General features: G+C 47.0%; 1 protein-coding gene and 1 pseudogene across 1 annotated transcript; both read left to right on the top strand.

The window, feature by feature from the left end:
- Positions 1 to 4,369: 4,369 nt before the first annotated feature.
- Positions 4,370 to 5,296, top strand: LOC119921870 (annotated as a pseudogene).
- Positions 5,297 to 18,093: 12,797 nt separating this feature from the next.
- On the top strand, positions 18,094 to 19,727 carry LOC119921878 (olfactory receptor 14J1-like). Its single transcript, XM_038741867.1, has 3 exons — positions 18,094 to 18,245; positions 18,357 to 18,906; positions 19,698 to 19,727. The coding sequence occupies exons 1-3, from the start codon at positions 18,094 to 18,096 to the stop codon at positions 19,725 to 19,727; spliced, it is 732 nt and encodes a 243-aa protein (XP_038597795.1).
- The last annotated feature ends 4,227 nt before the right edge of the window (positions 19,728 to 23,954 follow it).

Genomic DNA, 23,954 nt, shown 5'->3' with positions numbered 1-23,954 from the left:
CCTAGAGTGGCTACACATTAATTAAAATAAATAAATTATGGATATGGACATTAGTGCAGTGGGGCTGGGCTGGGGGTGGGGTCAGATAAAGGAAACAAATCAGGGCGATGCAAAAGGGAGTGGGAGAAGAGGAAACGAGGAATTAGGGAAGATCTCTTAGAGGAGTTGTGCCTTCAATAAGGCTTTGAAGGTGGGAAGAGCAATCGTCTGTCGGATAAGGAGAGGGAGGGCATTCCAGGCAAGAGGCAAGACGTGGGTGAGAGGTCCGAGGCTAGATAGATGGGATCGAGGTACAGTGAAGAGGCTGACATAGAGGTGCAAAGGGTGTGGGCTGAGTTATGACAGAGCATGACTATCTCTCACTCCATCTCTCTCTCTCTCTCTCCCCCTCCCTCCCTCCTTCTCTATTCCCAACACCATCCTTTGTGAAAAGAATTTGGAGAGGGTACCTCACAGAATTGCTTGGAACTGACATAGCCATAACAATAAGTTAATAGATGATAATTACCAGGCACATACTCTGTACAGATTACTATCCTAAGTGCTGGTGACCGTACAATAGGGTTAGGAGAAATTAATCCCTTCCTTCAAGGAGCTTACAATCTAGCGTGGGAGATAGACATTAAAATAATTAAAACTAAGAGGAAGCCATAGAGGACAAAGATGTGTCCAAAAGTGCAATGTGGTGTGTAGGAGAAACCGTGGTCATTGGGGAGGAAATGCGGTGGGGAGATGAAAGAATAATCTGGGAAGATCTCTTGATGGAGACGCTATTCTAGAAAGATCTTGATGCGGAGAGTAGTGGTCTGCCGGATGTGAAGGTGGACACATCCAGGGAGGGGGAAAGCAAGAGATTGATGGCAGAGTGGCATGAGAGGAATGAAGTGTGTGTGTGCTGGGGTATTGTGGGAGAAGAGAGAGCTTAAAACGAGAGGAAAGAGCTAATTGAGTGCCTTAAAGCCAGTAGTCAGGAGTTTCTGCTTGATTATTATTGCTTGCACTCATGCAGTCAATCAATAGAACGATCAATCTCCAATTTACGATTGGGAAGTCCATGTAGGACAGGGACGGTGCCCAACCTGATAAAACCCTAGTGCTTCGAACAGTGCTGTGCACGTTGTAAGCACTGAATAAATACCAATGATTGGATGAGAGTTGAGTACCTCCGCCAAGCGAACCCACCGCAACTCCTCCAGCCCTTAGGCTGCTTCTCCCTCCCCAACCACACACCTGTTCCCAAATGAACACCACAGACTCTCAGACCCCTTCATCGCCCCTCTCTCCACCTCCGTTTCTCCGCTTATAAAATGGGGGCAGGGAGGGACCCACGCAGGTACACTCAGTTTGATTATGCTGTGGAGACCATGATGGGCAGATCACCGTCCTGCTCAATCCCTAGGAGAAAGTGAAATATCCGAGACCCCGAATTCCGACTTGCTAGCTCTTCAAGGGTGTAAAGGACTCAAAACTGAAAGGGTGAATCATTATGTCTTATTACCAACATGTCTTTAGAGATAGTCTGAGAATCCCAAAGAACATAAAATAGACACCCGATTAGTCCCAGTGGGCTCTGCAGTGGCAATACAGAAACTTTCTCTCTCCCCTTCCTCTTCCTGTCCTGCTCACCTCTCTCCTGACTCCTCTCACTCTGTTTGTCTCTGCATTGCTCTCTCTCACTTTCTCAATTCTCCTTTTCCTTTTCATCCTCTTCCTCTGTTCATTTCTCTCTTTCTGCCTTTCAGAACAAGATAGTTATTATTATCATGATTATGGTATTTATTAAGCACTTACGATGATAGTCATAGTAATCCATCAATGATATTCATTGAGCACTTACTATGTGCAGAGCACCGTATTAGGTTTTTGGGAAAGCACAATTTAACAGAGTTGATAGGCTTGATTCCTCCCCTCAAGAATTTACAGCTAGGAGGTCGAAGTGAGGTGGAGGCTGGGAGACTAAGGAGAGGGATGAAGCATCAGGAAGCAGCATGGTCCTGTGGAAAGAGCACTGGCCTACGAATCAGTGGATCTTCACTCTAATCCCTGCTCTGCCACTTCCCTGCTGTGTGATTTAGGCAAGTCACTTCACTTTTCTTTGCCTCAGTTACTTCATCTGCCAAATGGGGATTCAGTACCTGTTTTCCTTCCTACTTAGACTGTGAGCCCCATGTGGAAACTGATCACCTTGTATTTTAGTACAGTTTTTGGCACATAGTAAGGTCTTAACAAATACCACAATTATTATTATCACCATTACTACTACCATTACTACTACTGCTACTACTTCTATCACCAACATTACTACTACTACTATTGCATTGTCCTTTTCCAAGCACTTAGTACCGTGGGTTATGCAGAAGCGCTCAATTAATACCATTGATTGATTACTATGACTACCATGACTACTGCTATTACTATTGCTGCTGCTATTACTACTATTGTTACTATTATTATAACTACTATTGCTATTTCTACTGCTGCTATCATGGCTACTACTATTACTACTGCTATTATTACTAATATCACTCCTACTATTACTACTATTACGATTACTAGTAGGAGTAGTAGAGAAGCAGCACGGCTTAGTGGAAACACACTAAGGAGGAGCCCATGAAGGAGACTGAGAATGAATGGCCAGAGAGATGAGGAGAACCAGGAGAGGACAGAATCGGTGAAGGCATGGTTCGATAACGTTTCCAGGTGAAGGGGGTAGTCCACTCTGTTGAAAACGTATGAGAGGTCTAGGAGGATTAGAATGGAGTAGAGTCCGTTGGATGTAGCAAGAAGGAGGTCACTGATAACCTTTGAGATGGCGATTTCTGTGTAGTGAGGGGATATAAGATAGACTGGAGAGGATCAAGGAGACAACTGGAGGAGAGGAATTTAAGACAGCGGGTGTAGATAACTCACTCAAGAAGTTTAGAGAGAAATGGTGTGAGGGAGATAGGAAAAAAACTGGAGGGAGCCGTGGGGCCAAGGGAGGGTTTGTTAGGGTTGGGGAGACATGGGCATGTTTGAAAGCAGTGGGGAAGAAGCCAATGGAGAGCAAACCGTTGAAGATGGCTGTTAAGGAAGAAGGGAGGGGCAAATGTTTGATAAGGTATGAAGGAATGTGGTTGGATGCGCATGTGGAGGGGGTGGCTTTTGAGAGGATGCAGAAGATCTCTTCTAGAGATACTGCTGGGAAGGATGGGAAAGTTGAAGAGGGGGCCGGAAGAGGGGGGGACTGAAGAGGGGCAGGGGAGATTTTAGGAAGCTCACGTCTGACTGTGTCAATTGTTTAAATAAAGTAGGTGGCCAGGCCACTAGGGGAAAGGGATGGGTGAGGCAGAGGGATAGGGGGCTTGAGACGAGTGTTAAATGTCTGGAACTGGCGAGGATGATGAGCAAGAGTGCCAATGAGGGTAGAGAAATAATTCTGCTGGGCAGAGGAGAGAGCAGACTTAAAGCATGCAAGGATAAACTTGAAATGGACGAAGTCAACCTGATATTTAGATTTCCACCAGCAGCGGCTTGAACACAAGAGTGAATCAGGCAGATTGTGCAGGTGATCCAGGGCTATGGGTTAGAACAAAAAAGGGATAGGGGAGCAGGTGAACTGAGTTCCACAGAGAGGATCGTGTTGAGAGCGTCTATTTCGTCATCAAGGGAGGGTAGTTGCGGTATGAAGGCTAAGTAGGGAATGATGAGTTGAGGAAATTGGATGGGGTCAAAATATCGGAGGTCTCTGTGAAGGAATAAAACAGATTTATGAGGGGGAGGAGTGTAGCCCACTGTTGGGTAGGGAAAGTCTCTATATGTTGCCAACTTGTACTTCCCAAGCGCTTAGCACAGTGCTCTGCACACAGTAAGCGCTCAATAAATACGATTGAATGAATGAATGAATGTGGGAGAGGAGGCAAGTGAAGAGGTTGTGGTCACATAGAGGGATTTAAGAGGTGGTGAGATTTTACAGTGCTTAGCGATGATGAGATCGAATGTGTGTCCACGTTGGTGAGTGAGGGAGGTGGGGTGAAGCAAGAGGTCAGCGGAGTTGAGGATCAATAGAAGGTGGTCAGCAGAAGGGCCATCAGGAACATCAGTTTCATATGATATTATACTCATCTCCTAATAGTAATAAATAATAATTGGGGTATTTGTTAAGGACTATATTAAGCCTTGGGATAAATACAAGATAATTAGTTCAGACATAGTCTCCATTCCACATGGGGTTCACAGCCTAAAGGCGAGGAAGAAGAACTATCAGATCCCCATTTTAAAAATGACGAAACTGGGGTCCAGTTTCCTCCGACTCCCATGTCTGTGCTCTTTCCTACTGAAGTTTGATTCTCCTCCCTTCTCCAGGAAAACACAGCATCACCTTAAAAGCATGGGCAATGGCATGGCAGTGATAGACTTCCTCCTCCTGGGGTTCTCAGAGGATCGGAAGCTGCAGCTGCTCCGCGCCGCTCTGTTCCTCCTGCTCTATCTGGCGGCTCTGATGACGAATCTCCTCATTGTCGCTCTCACCATCCTTGACAGCTCCTCCACACCCCCATATTCTTCTTCCTAAGGAACCTGTCCATCTCGACCTCTGCCTCATCTCCACCATTGTCCCCAAGTCCATCCTCAACTCCCTGACCAACAACAGATCCATCTCTTTCCCTGGCTGTGTCCTCCAGGAGTTTTTCTTCGGATCTGCTGCCAATTATGAAATGGCCTTGCTCACGGCAATGTCCCACCACCGCTACGTGGACATTTGCACCCCTTGAGCTATGACATTATCATAAATCCAAGGGCTTGTGGGAAGATGGTGGCTGCCTCCTGGCTCAACGGTGTTCTAGATGGACTCCCGAACAAGGCTGTGTCCTTCTCCACACCCTTCTGTTGGCCCGAAGTGATTAATCAATTATTCTGTGACATCCTTCCGCTCCTGACACTCTCCTGCTCCGGGCGTTTCCACAGTGAGCTGGGAGTCATTGCTTTCAACATGCCTATAGGGTCGGGCTGCTTTGCCTCCATAACTCTATCTAACATACGCATCTTCTCGGCTGTGTTGAGGATGCAGTCCACAGCAGGCAAGGCTAAAGCCTTCTCCACCTGCCTGTGCCACCTCTCCATCGTGACTTTATTCGTCTCCCCAGCCCTGTTAGAATATTCCACCTCCATCGCCAAGCCCCCATCCACTCTTGACCAGGTAGGGACCCTCTTCTACACCGTGGTGCCTCCCTATCTGAACCCCCTCATCTACAGCCTGAGGAACAAGGACGTGAAGGCAGCAGTGAGAAAACCTTCCTGCAGATCAAAACCCATCTGAGACAGTCCTCTCCTCAGCTTTGCCATACCACGTCCCCCTTTTTCAAAGCCCTTGTGGGTGGTCTCCAATGGAGTTGGCCGTTTGAATGACTGTGTCAATGTGGATTATACTTGGTCAGTCCTTGTGCTTATATGCATGATAAGATAGATTGTGGTAATTCCTTGAAGACCTCAAAATTGGACAGGAATAAATAGAAAAGTCCCTCTTGCCTGTAAGATTCTTGAGGCTAGGGATTGTGTCTACCAACTCTGTTGTATTTTCCCAAATGCTTAGTACAGTGCTCTGTACACCATAAACAATCAATAAATATCATTGAATGATTGGCGGATTGAAAATGTTTGAGGAGGATTGTCGCCTAATGGAAAGAGCATGGACCTGGGACTCAGAAGATCTGGGTTCTAATATTAGCTCTGCCACTTGACTGCTGCTTGTGACCTTGTGCAATTCACTTAACTTCTCTTTGCCTCAGCTGTCTCATCTGTAAGATGGGGATTAAGACTTAGATCCACATGGGACAGGGACTGTGCCCAATCGAATTAGTTTGCATTTACCCCAGAGCTTAGTACAGGGCCTGGCAAGGAGTAAATGCTTAACAGTAACCATAATCATCATTATTTTTTGTAGTAGTCATAGTTAACAAATACCATTAAAAAGCGTTGATCGAAAATGCTTATTTATACTATCAATCATGTTTATTGAGTGCTTACTGTGTGCAGAACACTGTGCTAAGTTCACTGTGGGCAGGGAATATGTCTGCCTTTTGTTATAGTATAATGATAACGATGATGGTATTTGTTAAGTGCTTACTATGTGCCAGGCAGTGTTTTAAGTGCTAGACTGTACTTAGTACTTGGCAGAGGACAATATAGAGTTAGCAGGTATATTTCCTGCTCACAGTGAGCTTATAGTTTGGAGGGGGAGACAGAGACAGACATTAATATCAATAAATAAATAATTTAAATAATATAAGACATGAAATACATAATTTATAGATAACATATATAATTATTGACCAGAGAAAGAGAATAAGGAGGCACGATGGTACAGTACAATACAGGGCAAATCATGGACATATTTGTAGGTACTCAGTCCACTCTCTCCCATTACCTATGTTCACTCCTCTCCCACTACAACCTGAACGCACCACTCCTCCAACACCCACCTATGTACTGTGTCTGGACCTCATTTTTCATGCAGTTGACCCTCCCTCCCCATTGCCTGAAAGTAACTCCTCCTTCATATCAATCAATCAATCAATCGATGGTATTAATTGAGCACTTACTTTGTGCAGAGTTGGGAAACATGTTCCCTGCTCACAACAAGCTTACAGTCTAGAAGGGAAAGTCTAACAATCCGCTTATCTCCGCTTCCCCCGAAAACCCACTAAGATTGCATTTCTTCCAAGAAGCCTTCCCTGATGAATCTCTCATCTCCCCAGCCTATTTGCCCTCCTTTCTGCATCACCTCTACCCTCTAAGAACTTAGATATTTACCATCCACCCCCACAGCATTTATGCAAATATCCTTATAGTTAGCTGATTCCATGACCTGTAATTTATTTTCCTGTCTGTCCCTGCCCTGCAGATTGTAAACTCCTTGAGGACAGGTATTTTATCTACTTACGTTCGGGTACTCCTCCTAGGCTCTCATTACTATGCTCTGATTCAATCAATCAATCCATCAATGGTATTTATTGAGTGCTTACTTTTTACTAAATGCTGAACATAGCAGACCCCCCTACAAATTACCAGTGACTTTGGAGGGGCCTTTCCCAACTAAGCCCTCACTTCCTCTTCTCCCACCCCCTTGGCCTGGGATTTGCATACTCTATTCACCCCTCCCTCAGTCCCACAGCTCTTATGGACACATCCATAATGCATTTATTCATATCACACTCTGTCTCCTCCTTTTAGACTGTAACCTCATTGTGAGCAGGGAACGTATCTACCAACTTTGTTGTATGTACTCTCCGAAGCACTTAATACAGTGCTCTGCACCCAGGAAGTGCTCAATAAGTACCGCCGATTGGTTGATCGGTGGATCGATACGTTCATTGGGTTTATCCATTAGCGGTTCACTTGAGGATCAATGAGACCTTTCATTTCTGGGATTAAAAGACTTTTCAGGCCATGTTTGTGAATGCTTCCTTTACCTGCGTGTTCCTCAGTGTGTAAATAAAGGAATTGAGAATGGGGGCCACAAACGTATTGAGAACGGCCACCGTCTGGGTTGTTGTCACCTCCCTGTTAGAATGATTGCTGTAAATGAAGCTACAACTGCAATAGGAAAGGGAGACAACCACCATGTGGGAGGAACAGGTGAAAAAGGACTTTTTCTTCTGCTGGGTGGAGGGAATTGTCAAAATGGTCTTAATGATGTATACATAGGACAGGATAACTAATGATAGAGTGATAGCAGCCTGACCATGGCAGAATAAAATGTCAGCACCTCCAGAGATAGTGTGTCCAAGAAAGAGATCTGCAGCAAGGAGACAGTGTCACGCCTGAAAGGATTTATGTTATTGGTGGTACAGAAATCCAGCTGCAGGGCAAAGGGAGAGTCAGAAAGCCTTCCAGGTAGCAGCAGAGGATGAGCAGTGTACCGACCCTGGGGGTCATGATGGTTGTGTAGTGTAAAGGTCTTCAGATGACCACATAACGGTCATAGGACATGCAAGCCCGAACTATGACACCCGCAGTAGGATGTAGAAGAATATTTGGGTTGTACAACAATTATAGGAGATGATTTTGATCCCTGTCAAAATGCCCACAAACGAGTTGGGAATGAAGACAGAAATTTCTGAATTCAGACAATGCAGACAGAAATGCAGACAAAGATTACCAGGAGGAATGAATTACACAATGAGAAATGCATAGGCATGTGAAGCTGAGGGACCAGGAGGGTGAGGGTGATGATGGTCAGATTGCCAGTGATGCTCAGCAGGTAGGCAAGGAGAAAAAAGGAGAAAAGGCAAAATTACCAGGAGGGATCATTTGTCAGGCGGAGGAGGATGAATTTCGTCACAGAGGTTCAATTTCTCAGTGCCGACTTGATTCAGTCTTATACTGCAAGGGACGATCATGCGGGAACCACATGTGAGGAAAAAGTAGATATGGTAGATGGAATCATAATGCTCAGACAGGTGGGCATCAGTGCTCCCAAACCTGAGTCAGATAGTCAGTTAGTCAATTGTATTCATTTAGTGCTTACTGCATGCAATGCACTGTACTCAATGCTTGGGAGAGGATGAGATAACAATATAAAAGACATGTTCCCTGCCCTCAACGAGCTTACAGTCTAGAGCGGGAGACAGAGCAGACATTAAAATGAATAAATACATAAATTCCAGATATGTACATAAATGTTGTGGGGCAGGGAGGTGGATGAATGAAGGGAGCAAATCAGGATGATGCAGAAGGGAGTGGGAAAAGAGGAAAGGAGGGCTTATTCAAGGAAGGCCTCTTGGAGGAGATGTGCCTTCAGTAAGGTTTTGTAAGGGGGGACTGTCATTGTCTGTCGGATATGAGGAGGGAGGGAGTTCCAGGCCAGAGGCGGGATGTGGACGAGAGGTGGGCAGGGAGACAGACGAGATCGAAGTACAATCAGAGAGTTAGCATTAGAGAAAAGTAGTGTGCATGCTGGGTTGTAGTAGGAGATTACTGAGGGGACTTGGAGACCACGCCAAAGGGATGGATTTTCCACACAAATGTGGAATGGCCCCGGACCTGGGAGTCAGGGAACCTGAGTTCTAATCCTGGCTTCACCCTTGTTTGGGAGACAGACAACAAAACAAAACATATGATCAGGTGTCAAGTCATCAGAATAAATAGAAGTAAATCTAGATGCACATCATTGACAAAATAAATAGAATAATAAATATGTACAAGTAAAATAAATAGAGTAATAAATCTGTGCAAACATATATACAGGTGCTGTGTGGAGGGGAAGGAGGTAGGGCGGGGGGAATGTGCAGGGGGAGAGGAAAAAGGGGGCTCAGTCTGGGAAGGCCTCCTGGAGAAGGTGAACTCTCAGTAGGGCTTTGAAGGGAGGAAGAGAGCTAGCTTGGCGGATGTGCGGAGGGAGGGCATTCCAGGCCAGGGGGAGGACGTGAGCTGGAGGTCGACGGTGGGACAGGCGAGAATGAGGCACAGTGAGGGGATTAGCGGTAGAGGAGTGGAGGGTGCGGGCTGGGATGTAGAAGGAGAGAAAGGAGGTGAGGTAGGAGGGGGCGAGGTGATGGAGAGCCTTGAAGCCGAGAGTGGGAAGTTTTTGCTGGATGCATAGGTTGACTGGTAGCCACTGGAGATTTTTGAGGAGGGGAGTACCATACCCAGAGCGTTTCTGCACAGAGATGATCCGTGCAGTGGCGTGAAATATAGACTGAACTGGGGAGAGACAGGAGGATTGTAGATCAGAGAGGATGCTGATGCAGTAATCCACTCGGGACAGGATGAGAGATTGAACCAGCAGGGTAGCGGTTTGGATGGAGAGGAAAGGGTGGATCTTGGCGATGTTGCGGAGGTGTGACCGGCAAGTTTTGGTGACGGATTGGATGTGAGGGGTGAACGAGAGGGCAGAGTCAAGGATGACACCAAGGTTACGGGCTTGTGAGACGGGAAGGATAGTAGTGCCATCTACAGTGACAGAAAAGTCGGGGAGAGAGCAGGATTTGGGAGGGAAGATAAGGAGTTCAGTCTTGGACATATTGAGTTTTTGATGGCGGGCAGATATCGAGATGGAGATGTCTTGAAGGCAGGAGGAGACCCGAGCCTGAAAGGAGGGAGAGAGAGCAGGGGCAGAGATGTATATTTGGGTGTCATCAGCGTAGAGATGATAGTTGAAGCCGTGGGAGCGAATACGTTCACCAAGGGAGTGGGTGTAGATAGAGAATAGAAGGGGATCTGCTGCTGCCCAGCACAGGTGAGTTTTGACTTATAGCAGATTGCCTTCCATTCGCTAACCACTGGTCAATCTAGGAATGTAATTGATATGCCTCTGCCTGACTTTCCCTCCTGCAGTTGAGCCCGGTAGAGTATTGGGAAATCTCCAGGCGTTACTCTGAGAGTGGACTGGGTTAGATATGAGAGAATAAATGAGGCTCATTTCCTGGCCCAGCCAGGGTTCACAGTCTAAAGGATAGGAGGTACAAATTCCTCTGTCTTTTACCAATACATTCAAGGATCACAATGGAGTTATGGTCTCCCTATTATGGGCCTGCCTCAGGCCAAGCCGAGGAGACCCCTCTCAATCACTAGAAGCAGTGTGGTCTAGTGGATACAGCCTGGACCTGGTAGTCAGAAGGACCTGGGTTCTAATCCCAGCTCTGCCGCTTGTCTGCTGTGTGAACGTGGGCAAATCACTTCACTTCTCTGGGTCTCAGTTCCCTCATCAGTAAAATGAGGATTAAGAATGTAAGCCCCATATGGGACAGAGACTGTGTCCAACCTTGTATCGACCCAGCTCTTAGTACAGAGAAAGGGTGACGTAGAAGGGTTTGGGAGAAGAGGAAATAAGAGCTTAGACAGGGAAGGCCTCTTAGAGGAGATGTGTCGCCAATGATGTTTTGAAAGTGTCAGGATGGTGATTGTCAGATATGACGAGGGAGGGCATTCCAGGCCAGGCGACAGGTTGGCGGTGAAACAGATGAGATAATAATAATGATAATAATAATAATAATAACAATAATAATAATAATAATAATAATAATGACATTTATTAAGCGTTTACTATGTGCAGAGCACTGTTCTAAGCGCTGGAGAGGTTACAAGGTGATTACGGTGTCCCACGGGGGGTTTACAGTCTTAATCCCCATTTTACACATGAGGTAACTGAGGCACAGAGACGTTAAGTGATTTGCCCAAGGTCACACAGCTGACAATTGGTGGAGCTGGGATTTGAACCCATGACCTCTGATTCCAAAGCTCATGCTCTTTCCACTGAGCCACGCTGTTTCCCTGAGATCGAGGTACAGCAAGTAGTTTCGCATAAGAGGAAAATAAATCTCCAGTTGTGGCCTCAGTTACCTCATCTGCAAAATGAGCATTAAGACTGTGAGTCCCATGTGAGACGGGGACTGTGTCCAAACTGATTTACTTGTATCCACCCCAGCGCTTAGAATAGTGCTTGGAACAGAATAAGCACTTAATAAATACCGCAGTTATTATCATTATTATCTCCCCCTCTAGACTGTAAGCTCGTTGTGAACAGCACTGTGTCTACCAATTCTGTGGCACTGTGGTCTCCCAAGCGCTTAGTACAGTCATCTAGACCGTGAGCTCATTATGGACAGGGAGCATGTCTGCTAATTCTGTTGCATTGTACTCTCCCAAGTGCTTACTACATTCGTTTATTCATTCATTCAATCGTATTTATTGAGCGTTTACTGTGTGCAGAGCACTGTACTAAGCGCTTGGGAAGTACAGGTTGGCAACATATAGAGACGGTCCCTACTCAACAGCGGGCTCACAGTCTAGAAGGGGGAGACAGACAGCAAAACAAAACATATTAACAAAATAAAATGAATAGAATAAATATGTACAAATAAAATAAATAAATAGAGTAATAAATACGTACAAACATATATACATAGATACAGGTGCTGTGGGGAGGGGAAGGAGGTAAGGCTGGGGGAAGGGAGAGGAGGGAGAGAGGAAAGAGGGAGCTCAGTCTAGGAAGGCCTCCTGGAGGAGGTGAGCTCTCAGTGGGGCTTTGAATGGATATGTCTATCTGTTCATTGATAACGGATCATCATCATCATCAATCGCATTTATTGAGCGCTTACTATGTGCAGTGCACTGTACTAAGCGCTTGGGAAGTACAAATTGGCAACATATAGAGACAGTCCCTACCCAACAGTGGGCTCACAGTCTAAAAGGGGGAGACAGAGAACAAAACCAAACATACTAACAAAATAAAATAAATAGAATAGATATGTACAAGTAAAATAAATAAATAAATAAATAGAGTAATAAATATGTACAAACATATATACATATATACAGGTGCTGTGGGGAAGGGAAGGAGGTAAGAAGGGGGGGATGGAGAGGGGGACGAGGGGGAGAGCTCTCAATAGGGCCTTGAATGGAGGAAGAGAGCTAGCTTGGCAGATGGGCAGAGGGAGGGCATTACAGGCCCAGGGGAAGACGTGGGCCGGGGTTCGATGGCGGGACAGGTGATAACGAGGTACGGCGAGGAGATTAGCGGCGGAGGAGCAGAGGGTGCGGGGTGGGCTGTAGAAGGAGATAAGGGAGGTGAGGTAGGAGGGGGCGAGGTGATGGAGAGCCTTGAAGCCCAGGGTGAGGAGTTTCTGCCTGATGCGCAGTTTGATTGGTAGCCACTGGAGATTTTTGAGGAGGGGAGTAATATGCCCAGAGCGTTTCTGGACAAACATAATACGGGCAGCAGCATGAAGTATGGATTGAAGTGGAGAGAGACACGAGGATGGGAGATCAGAGAGAAGGCTGATGCAGTAATCCAGACGAGATAGGATGAGAGCTTGAATGAGCAGGGTAGCGGTTTGGATGGAGAGGAAAGGGCGGATCTTGGCAATGTTGCAAAGCTGAGACCGGCAGGTTTTGGTGACGGCTTGGATGTGAGGGGTGAATGAGAGAGCGGAGTCGAGGATGACACCAAGGTTGCGGGCTTGTGAGACGGGAAGGATGGTAGTGCCGTCAACAGAGATGGGAAAGTCAGGGAGAGGGCAAGGTTTGGGAGGGAAGAAAAGGAGTTCAGTCTTGGACATGTTGAGCTTTAGGTGGCGGGCAGACATCCAGATGGAGATGTCCTGAAGGCAGGAGGAGATGCGAGCCTGGAGAGAGGGGGGAGAGAGCCGGGGCAGAGATGTAGATCTGGGTGTCATCAGCGTAGAGATGATAGTTGAAGCCGTGGGAGCGAATGAGGTCACCAAGGGAGTGCGTGTAGATCGAGAACAGAAGGGGACCAAGCACTGAACCTTGGGGAACCCCCACAGTAAGAGGATGGGAGGGGGAGGAGGAGCCTGCAAAAGAGACTGAGAATGAACGACCGGAGAGGTAAGAGGAGAACCAGGAGAGGACGGAGTCTGTGAAGCCAAGGTCAGATAGCGTGTTGAGGAGAAGGGGGTGGTCCACAATGTCGAAGGCAGCTGAGAGGTAGAGGCGGATTAGGACAGAGTAGGAGCCGTTGGATTTGGCAAGGAGGAGGTCATTGGTGACCTTTGAGAGGGCAGTTTCCGTGGAATGTAGGGGACGGAACCCAGACTGGAGGGGGTCGAGGAGAGAGTTGTTGTTGAGGAATTCTAGGCAGCGCGTGTAGACAACTCGTTCAAGGAGTTTGGAAAGGAATGGTAGGAGGGATATGGGGCGATAACTAGAAGGTGAGGTGGGATCAAGAGAGGGTTCTTTTAGGATGGGAGAGACATGGGCATGTTTGAAGGCAGAGGGGAAGGAACCAGTGGAGAGTGAGCGGTTGAAGATGGAAGTTAAGGAGGGGAGAAGGGATGGAGCGAGAAATTTCTTGAGATGAGAGGGAATGGGGTCAGAAGCACAGGTGGCCGCAGTAGCACTTGAGAGGTGGGAGGAGAGCTCCTCTGAGGATACTGCTGGGAAGGATGGGAGAGTAGCAGAGAGTGTTGAGAACCGGGGGGTTGGAGAAGGGGGGGAAGTGACTTTGGGGAGGTCGGACCTGATGGATTTAATTTTGTTAATGAAGTAGGAGGCCAGATCGTTGGGGGTGAGGGAAGGAGGAGGGGGAGGAACCGGGGTTCTGAGAAGGGAGTTGAATGTACGGAAGAGCTGGCGGGGCGATGGGCACTGGTGTCAATAAGGGAGGAGAAATAGTTTTGTCTGGCAGAAGAGAGGGCTGAGTTAAGGCAGGAAAGGATAAACTTGAAGTGAACGAGGTTGGCATGGTGTTCAGACTTTCGCCAGCAGCGTTCGGCAGCTCGAGCATAAGAGCGAAGGAGGCGGACAGTGGCAGTGATCCAGGGCTGTGGGTTAGTGGTACGAGAGAGGCGAAGGGAAAGGGGAGCGAGTGAGTCTAGCTGAGTAGAAAGGGTAGAGTTGAGAACAGTAATCTGATCATCAAGATTGGGTAGAGAGGAGAGGGCGGCGAGGTGGGGTGTGAGGTGCGAGGTGGGGGGATGGGTGGGGTCCAGAGAGCGGAGTTCTCTGTGAGGGAGTAATACAGATTTACAGGGGGAAGGAGTGTGAGTGAGGAGGCAGGTGAGAAGATTATGATCAGAGAGAGGGATTTCAGAGTTGGTGAGGGTGGACACAGTGCAGCGGTAGGAGATGTTGAGGTCGAGGGTATGACCAAGTTGGTGAGTGGGTGAGGTGGGGTGGAGAAAGAGGTTGGCAGCGTCAAGGAGAGATAGAAGGCGGGCGGCAGAGGAGTCGTTAGGGATATCCATGTGGATATTGAAGTCTCCGAGGATCAGAGTGGGCATGGAGAAGGAGAGAAGGAAGGTGAGGAAGGGGTCAAATTCGTTAAAGAAGTTGGAAGGGGGGTCGAGAGGGCGGTAGATGACGGCTACAAGAATCTGGAGGGGGTGGTAGAGGCGAATAATGTGGGCTTCAAAGGAAGGGAAGGAAAGGGAAGGGGGAGGAGGGATAGTGCGAAAGCGACATTGGGGGGCGAGAAGGAAACCGACACCTCCTCCTTTTCCGGTGAGTCTGGGGGAGTGGGAGAAGAAGAGGCCTGCACTGCATAGAGCAGTGAGTAACGGATGTGGAGGGGAACTTCCCTTTCACATGTTTCCCTAGTGATCTGCCTTCTATCCTTCTTCCCCAGTCAAGCTTTTTCCCAAAGGAAGAAACTGAAGCATCAGGTGACTTTCCTGAGTGTCCAGAGCAGAGCTAGGATCTGGTCTATGACCGGCTGAGTTTCCAGTCATCCTGCCACTGGGTCACCCCCATTCCACCAATATCAGCACCCGTGCCGTGGTAAAGCCTCTCTCAGATTGCATGGGGTGGGGAGAGGTTCTTTTTGTGGCATTTGTTAAGTGCTTACTTACCAAGTCTTCAAACACTGTTCTACGTTCTGGAGTAGATACACGTTTATCATTTTGGACACTGTCCCTGTCCCACGTGGGGCTCAGAGTCTATATGGGAGGGAGAACAGGTATTGAATCCTCATTTCATAGATGAGAAAACTGAGGTCCAGAGAAGTGAAGAGACTTGCTCAAGGTCACATGGCAAGTAAATGGCCGACTTGGGAATAGAATCCAAGTTCTCTGACTTTCCAGTAGGCCATGCTGCATCTTTGGAGGAGGAATCTTTCTGACCAATCATATCTAGCCAAATCTCTCAGAGGAGGTGAATTGAGATTGTACTGAGCTTCCGAAGGCATTTGCGAGGCTGAGAGCCTATGTCCTGAATTGATTTTTGTGCCCTCTTGTGAATAATAATAATTCTGGTATTTATTAAGCATTTACTAGGTACCAAGCACTATGGTAAGCACTTGAGTAGATACATGATTATTGAGTTAGATATGGTCCCTGTCCCATATGGGGTTCACAGGCAGTCAAGTCAGGCACTCAAGTTTCTTTTGCTGCTGCTGCTTCTCCAGTTCCTTTTCTCTTTCAGTTTAGCACTACTTAAGCAATCAATCAATGGTGTTTATTGAGAATTTACTGTGTGCAGAACAATGAACTAAGCACTTGGGAGAGTAAAACAGAGTTGGTCGACTGATTTATTTATTCATTCATTCAATCATATTTCTTAAGTGCTAATTTTGTGTAGAGCACTGTACTAAGCCCTTGGGGAAGAATAATGCTACAATAAACAGTGACAACCCCTGTCCACAATGAGCGCACAGTCTAGAGGCGGGAAGATAGACATCAATACAAAGAAACGAAAGTATAGATATATACACAAGTGCTGTGGGGATGGGAGAAGGGAGGAAGAGCACAGAAAACAAGTTATGATGATTCAAAAGGGAGTGGGAGATAAGGAAAAACAGGGCTTAGCCTGGGAAGTCCTCTTGGAATAGACGTGCTTTCAATAAGGTCTTGAAGGGTGGGAGAGTAATTGTCTGTCAGATCAGAGGAGGGAGGGCATTCCAGGACAGAGACAGGACATGGGCCAGGGGTTTGCAGTGAGACAAGTGAGATCAAGGCACAATGAGAAGGTTAGCACCGAGGAGCGAAGTGTGCGGGCTGGATTGTAGGAGAGAAGTGAGATAAAATAGGAGGGAACGAGATGGTGGAGTGCTTTAAAGCAAATCGTGAGGAATTTTTTTCTTTGAAACAGAGGTGTATATAAAACCACTGGAGATTTTTGAAGAGGGGGGTGAGATGTCCTGAGCGTTTCTGTAGAAAGATAATTCGGGGAGTGGTATGAAGTATGGACCAGAGTGGTGAGAGACAGGTTGAGAGGTCAGCAAGGAGGTTGATGCCGTAATCTAGGCAGGATAGGCTGAGTGATTGCATTAACGTGGTACATATTTATTATTCTATTTATTTTCTTAATGATGTGCATCTAGCTTTATTTTTATTTATTCTGATGACTTGACACCTGTTCAAATGTTTTTTCTTATTGTCTGTCTCCCCCTCCTGACTGTGAGCCAATTGTTAGGTAGGGACCATCTGTATATGTTGCCAGCTTGCACTTCCCAAGTGCTTAGTACAGTGCTCTGCACACAGTAAGTGCTCAATAAATACGATTGAATGAATGAACGTGGTAGCAGTTTGGATGGAAATGAAAGGGCAGATTTTAATGATATTGTGAAGGTGGGACCAACGGGATTTTTTGACAGCTCGAATATGTGGGTTGAATGAGAGAGCGGAGTCAAGGATAATGCCAACGTTATGGGGTTGTGAAACGGGAAGGACGGTGGTGCCATCTACAGTAATGGAAAAGTCAGGGAGAGGACAGGGTTCAGGTGGGAAAAGAGCTCTGTGTTGGACATGTTACGTTTGAGGTGACGGGAGGACATCCAAGTAGAGAAGTGTCGAAGGCAGGGGGAGATGTGAGCCTGGAGAGAGGGAGAGAGATCATGGGAGGAGATGTAGTTTTGGATATCAGGTTCAAAGGTCACAGATCCGAGTGCATAGATGATGCAGAAGGGAGAGGGAGCCGGGGAAAAGAGGACTCAATCAGGGAAGACGCCTTGGGGAAGATGAAGCTTTGAAGGTGGGGATAGTGGTGGGCCAGTGTATTTGTAAGGGGAAGGAGTTCCAGGCCAGAGGGAGGATGTGGAAAAGGGGCCGGTGGTGAGATAGACGATATCTAGGTAGAGTGAGTAGGTTGGTGTTACAGAAGTGTATGGGCTAGGATGAAATGGGAAGCAGCATGGAGACAGAGCACTGGCCTGGGAGTCAGAAGGTCATCATTTCTAATCCTGGCTCTGCCACTTGTTTGCTGTGTGACCTTGGATAAGTCACTTAACTTCTCCATGCCTCAGTTACCTCATCTGTAAAATGTGGATTGAGACTGTGAACCCCACGTGGCATAGGGACTGTGTCTACCCCAATTTGCTTGTATCCACCCCAGTGCTTAGTACAATACCTGGAACACAGTAAGTGCTTAACAAATACCGTAATTAATTATCATTATTATGGGAGAGCAGCGAGGTAAAGTAGGAAGAGAAAAGGGGATATAGTGCTTTAAAGCCGGTGATAAGGAGTTTCTTTTGATGGGGAGGAGGATGGGCAACCACTGGAGGTCCTTGAGAAGTGGATAAGCTTGAATTGAATAGTTTTGTAGAAAAATTATCTGGGCAGCAGAGCGAAGTTTGGACTAAAATAGTGAGAGACAGAGAGTAACAGCACCAACATCTCAGTTTTTTCATATTCATTATCTTTCACCGCCAGAGAGGACATGTCAAACTGCACCACGGTGATGGAATTCTTCCTGCTGGGGTTCTCGGCGGTCCAGAAGCTGCAGCTGGTCCATACAACGCTGTTTCCCCTGCTCTACCTAGCGGCCCTGATGAGGAATCTCCTCCTCGATGCCATCACCACCCTAGATCGGTACTTCCACACTCCCATGTACTTCTTCCTCAGGAACCTGTCCATCCTCGATCTCTGCCTCATCTTCGTCACCATCCCCAACACAATCCACAACTCCCTGAGCTACCGTAGATCCGTATCATTCCTGGGCTGTGTCCTTCAGGTGTTTTTCTTTATCTCATTTGCATCGTCAGAGAGCACCCTCCTTACGGCGTTGTCATATGACCACTATGTGGCCATCTGCTGCCCCCTGCACTACGAGGTCATCAGGAACCCAAGGGCTTGTTGGAAGATAGCCTCCACCTCCTGGCTCAGCGGGGGCCTCTCTGGCATCATGCACTCGGCCACAATCTCCTTTCTACCTTTCTGGGGAGGTATTGTCGTCCGCCAGTTCTTCTATGACATTCCCCAGCACATGAGACTCTCTGGCTCTGAGGACATGCTGCAGGAAGTGGGGGTCTGCACATTCCTTACCCTGTTGTCTTTAATCTGCTTTACGTTCATTGGCATCTCTTACGTTCATCCTTTCTGGGCCGTGCTGAATATGCTATCAGTCGAGGGCCGGGTCAAAGCCTTCTCCACCTGCCTGCCTCACCTTGTCGTCGTCATCATATTTCTCTCCATGAGCAGCTTTGAGTATCTGAAGCCTCCTTCAAATTTTCCCTCGACGCTGGACCTGCTGGTGTCCGTGTTTTACGTCGTGGTGCCCCCTGCCCTGAACCCCCTCATCTACAGCCTGAAGAACAGGGACATGAAGGCCGCTTTGGGGAGCATGGGCTGAGAAAGCTGAGAAGTAGCGTGGCCTAATTGATAGAGCCTGGGGCTTAGATTAGAAGGACCGGTGTTCTATTCCTTGGCAACATCACATGACTGATATGTGACCTGGGGCAAGTCACTTCACATCTCTGTGCCTCAGGTTACTCAGGTTACTGGGGATGAAGAACGAGAGCCCCATGTGGGACATGGGCTGTGTCCAAACTGATTGGCTTGTATCTACCCCAGAGCTTACCACAGTGCCTGGCATGTAGAAAGTGCTTAACAAATACCACAGAAAAAAGCTACTCACCTAGGATAAAGTGTCCTCTTTCACTCTGAAAATTCTAGTCTTCCAAAAAATGATCAGAAAATAATGTTTCATATTTGTTCAGACCTCCTTTAGGTTGAAAAGTGTGATATGTGACTCCTGAGGCTGACTGGCAACAGGTACTGATTTCATTGAAGGAAAGGATTGTCTCCAATTTACTCTGCTGTACTCTGCCTCTTCCCCTTTTCCTTCCCCCCCCCCAGCTACCACCTCCTCCTCCAACTCCAAGTTTCCTCCTGCAACCCTCAGCTACCTTCTCCAACCTGCAGCTTCCTCGTCCAACCTCCAGCTCCCGCCTCCAACCCCCAACTTCCTCCTCCATCACCTAGTTTCTTCTTCTAATCCCCAGCCTTCTCCACTAACCTTTAGCTTCCTCTTCCAACCCCCAGTTTCCTTCTCCATTCCATTTCTTCCACTAACCCCCATCTTCCTCTTCTTCCTCTCCCCAAGCTTCTCCTCTAAATAGTCTCCTCCCCGTCCCCCCAACCTATTCCTCTTTCTCCCAGCTGCTTCTTCCATTGACCTGGGAGTCAAAAGGATCCGGATTCTAATCCTTCCTCTGCCTTTGTCTGCTGTTTGGCCTTTGACGTGTTACTTCAAATCCCTGTGACTCAGTTACCTCAACTGTAAAATGGAGAGTAAGACTGTGAGACTCTCATGGGGAATGGACTGTGTCCAAACTGATTAGATTGTATCTACACCAGTATTTAATAGAGAACCTGGAGCCTAGTAAACACTTAATTAATACCATCAAAAAGTAGTCTCGCAGACTGCTCTTCCTGGATCACCTAGAACTCCTGAGATTTAGGTGTCTCCCACCAACCCGAAATTAGGAATCCGGAACCAGTAAGCTTCTGCGGGGGCCACGAGGGATGCGGGTGCAGGATGAAGGCCTCGGGCACCGTAAGTGGGCCGGCCGGCCGGTCGGTCGGGGGTCGGAGCGGTTTTGGGGGCGCCCCCTCACCCCCACTCGGGGGGCTCCTCCTTGGTCCTCCTCTTGCCTCCACATTGGGGGCCCGGGTCCCTCCTTCGGGGGTCTAGGGCCCGAGGCCGAGCTGGAGGAGACGCCAACATGGCGGCGGGGATCTCGTGGGCGCCAGTCCTGCCAACCTTCATTTATTCACTCATTCATTCAATCGTATTTATTGAGTGCTTACTGTGTGCAGAGCACTGGACTGTTTGGGAAGTACAAGTTGGCAACATATAGAGACGATCCCTACCCAACAGCGGGCTCACAGTCTAGATGAATGAATGAAGCCATTCATTCATGAGCGCTTAGCACACGGCTCTGTATTCATTCATTCAATCGTATTTATTAACAATAATAATAATAATAATAATAATGTTGGCATTTGTTAAACAATTACTATGTGCAAAGCACTGTTCTAAGCGCTGGGGGGATGCAAGGTGATCAGGTTGTTCCAGGGGGGCACCGTCTTAATCCCCATTTCCCAGATAAGGGTACTGAGACTCAGATAAATTAAGTTACTTGCCCAAGGTCACACAGCAGACATGTGGCAGAGCCGGGATTCGAACCCATGACCTCCGACTCCAAAGCCCGGGCTCTTTCCACTGAGCCACGCTGCTTCTCTAGCCACACTGGAGCGCTTACTCTGTGCAGAGCACTGTACTAAGCGCTTGGTAAGTACAAGTTGGCACATAGTAATAATAATAATTATTATTATTATTCAAAGCCCTACTGAGAGCTCACCTCCTCCAGGAGGCCTTCCCAGACTGAGCCCCCTCCTTCCTCTCCCCCTCCTCATCCCCTCCGCCTTACCTCCTTCCCCTCCCCACAGCACCTGTATATATGTTTGTACGTATTTATTACTTTATTTATTTATTTTACTTGTACATGTTTATCCTATTTATTTTATTTTGTTAATGTGTTCTATTTTGTTGTCTGTCTCCCCCTTCTAGACTGTGAGCCCACTGTTGGGTAGGGACCGTCTCTATATGTTGCCAACTTGTACTTCCCAAGCACTTAGTACAGTGCTCTGCACACTGTAAGTGCTCAATAAATACGATTGAATGAATGAATGAATGAGCCCCCCTCCTTCGTCTCTCCCTCCTCCCCATCCCCCCTGCCTTACCTCCTTCCCCTCCCCACAGCACCTGTATATATGTATATATGTTTGTACGTATTTATTACTCTATTTATTTTACTTGCACATATTTATTCTATTTATTTTATTTTGTTAATATGTTTTGTTTTGTTGTCTGTCTCCCCCTTCTAGACTGTGAGCCCGCTGCTGGGTAGGGACCGTCTCTCTATGTTGCCAACTTGTACTTCCCAAGCGCTTAGTACAGTGCTCTGCCCACAGTAAGCGCTCAATAAATACGATTGAATGAATGAATGAATGAATGAATGAAGGAATGAAATGTTGAACTATCTCATTATTGACCCCTCACCTAAATCTTGCCTCTGGCCTGGAGCTTCCTTCCCCTTTATAACTGACAACTGATAACTCTCTCTGCCTTCAAAGCCACTCTCAAATCACATCTCCTCTAAAAGGCCTTCCCTGCCCAAACTCTCATTTCCCCTACTCCTTTTCTGTTCTCTGCCATCCTTGCACTTGGATATGTAGCCTTTATTCACCCCTGCCTTCAGCACTTATGCCTATAGCTGTAATTTATTTTAATGTTTGTCTCCCGCTCTAGACTATAAGCACCCTGTGGGCAGGGAACGTGTCTAGGAGCTCTGTTGTACTGCATTCTCCCCAGTGCTTAGTACAGTGCTCTGTGCACAGTAAGTGCTCAATAATTGCCACTTATTGGTGCCCACTCCTCCCTCAGCACTTATGTGCACATTCTTATAACCTGCCATTTCCTCATCTGTAATTTATTTTAATGTCAGTCTCCCCCTCTAGACTGTAAGCTTATTGTGGACAGGGAATGTATCTAGCAACTCTGTTGTATTGTACTCTCCCAAGTGCCTAATACAGTGCTCTGCATATATTAAGCGCTAAGGAAATAGAGACTGACTGATCTCCTGAGGTCGGGGTTTCATTACAAGAAAGTGAAACTTGTAAAATGAATAAAGAAAAAAGAAAAGAAGTGCTATTTGTTACCCGGGCTTCAAAACATGAGATCGTTTTTGTGCAGAAACGCTCTGGGCATTTTACTCCCCTCCTCAAAAATCTCCAGTGACTACCAATCAATCTACGCATCAGGCAAAAACTCCTCACTCTCGACTTCAAGGCTCTCCATCACCTCGCCCCCTCCTACCTCACCTCGCTTCTTTCCTTCTACAGTCCAGCCCATACGCTCCAGTCCTCTGCTGCTAATCTCCTCACTGTGCCTCGTTCACGCCTGTCCAGCCGTCGACCCCCGGCCCACGTCATCTCCCTGACCTGGAATGCCCTCCCTCCGCACATCTGCCAAGCTAGCTCTCTTTCTTCCTTCAAAGCCCTACTGAGAGCACACCTCCTCCAGGGGGGCTTCCCAGACTGAGCCCCCTCCTTTCTCTTCCCCTCCTTCCCCTCCCCATCCCCCCCGCCTTACCTCCTTCCCCTCCCCACAGCACCTGTATATATGCATATATGTTTGTACATATTTATTACTCTATTTATTTTACTTGTACTTATTCATTCTATTTATTTTATTTTGTTAATATGTTTTGTTTTGTTGTCTGTCTCCCCCTTCTAGACTGTGAGCCCGCAGTTGGGTAGAGGCCGTCTCTATATGTTGCCAACTTGTACTTCCCAAGCACTTAGTACAGTGCTCTGCACACAGTAAGCGCTCAATAAATACGATTGAATGAATGACTGAATGAATGAGAACCAGCATGGCTTAGTGCATAGAGCATAGGCCTGGGAGTCAGAAGAACTTTGTTTCAAATCCCAGCTCCTCCACTTGTCTGCTGTGTGACCTTTGGCCAAGTTACTTAACTTCTCTGTGCCTCAGTTCCCTCATCTGTAAAATGGGAATTGAGACAGTGAGCTCCATGTGGGACAGGAGACTGTGTCCAACCTAACTAACTTGTATCTACCCCAGTGCTTGATAAAGTGTTTGATACATAGTGAGTGCTTAACAAATGCAATAATAATAATAATAATAAGGATGACAATAGTGATCGAGCTCACACTTGCTCTTATTCTGGTTTATGGTTTATATATTTGAATATTCATTTAACCACCAAGCAGAAAAATAATAACCCCACACCTCCTTTCATTCTTTTCCCCTCTGGCAACAGAAATAAAAGCATCTGTGAAAATGGGTGAATTCATTCTATCTAAATGTGAGTTTGATGGAAGTTGAACCTCAGCTGCTGCCTTCTTTACATGCGAATAACACGATATGAGCAGACCCATGAAAGATACAGTAGTAATAAAGCTGATAATGAATCAGGTTAGTCAGTACAATAGTGAATAAATTGTCCAGAGTACTCAATAACAGGTCTGGCAAAGAAATAAGGGCAGCAGGGGAACCCCTCCACGCGTCTCCCTCTGTGCCCAACTCTCTCCCAGGTCACGATGATATTTACTATTTACTGTGTGCAGAGTACTGTTCTATGTACAGAGGGTGCAGCAATGCAAAACAAAATCTCTGATTTCCCATCCTCCTGTCTCTCCCCGCTTCAGTCTATGCTTCACTCTGCTGCCCAGATTATCTTTGTACGGAAAGGCTCTGGGCATGTTCAAAAA

Source organism: Tachyglossus aculeatus, unplaced genomic scaffold (assembly GCF_015852505.1).
Source record: "Tachyglossus aculeatus isolate mTacAcu1 unplaced genomic scaffold, mTacAcu1.pri SUPER_32, whole genome shotgun sequence".
In the NCBI taxonomy this organism is placed as follows: Eukaryota; Metazoa; Chordata; class Mammalia; order Monotremata; family Tachyglossidae; genus Tachyglossus; species Tachyglossus aculeatus.
Note: the sequence above shows the minus strand (reverse complement) of the source record. Positions and strands in the feature narration are given on the sequence as shown.

Coding starts and splice junctions, on each gene's coding strand:
- LOC119921878 (XM_038741867.1), top strand. CDS start 18,094: ATGTCAAACTGCACCACGGTGATGGAATTCTTCCTGCTGGGGTTCTCG. Junction 18,246..18,356: donor GCCATCACCACCCTAGATCG/GTACTTCCACAC, acceptor GAGCTACCGTAG/ATCCGTATCATTCCTGGGCT. Junction 18,907..19,697: donor CCTCGACGCTGGACCTGCTG/GTGTCCGTGTTT, acceptor TCCAACCCCCAG/TTTCCTTCTCCATTCCATTT.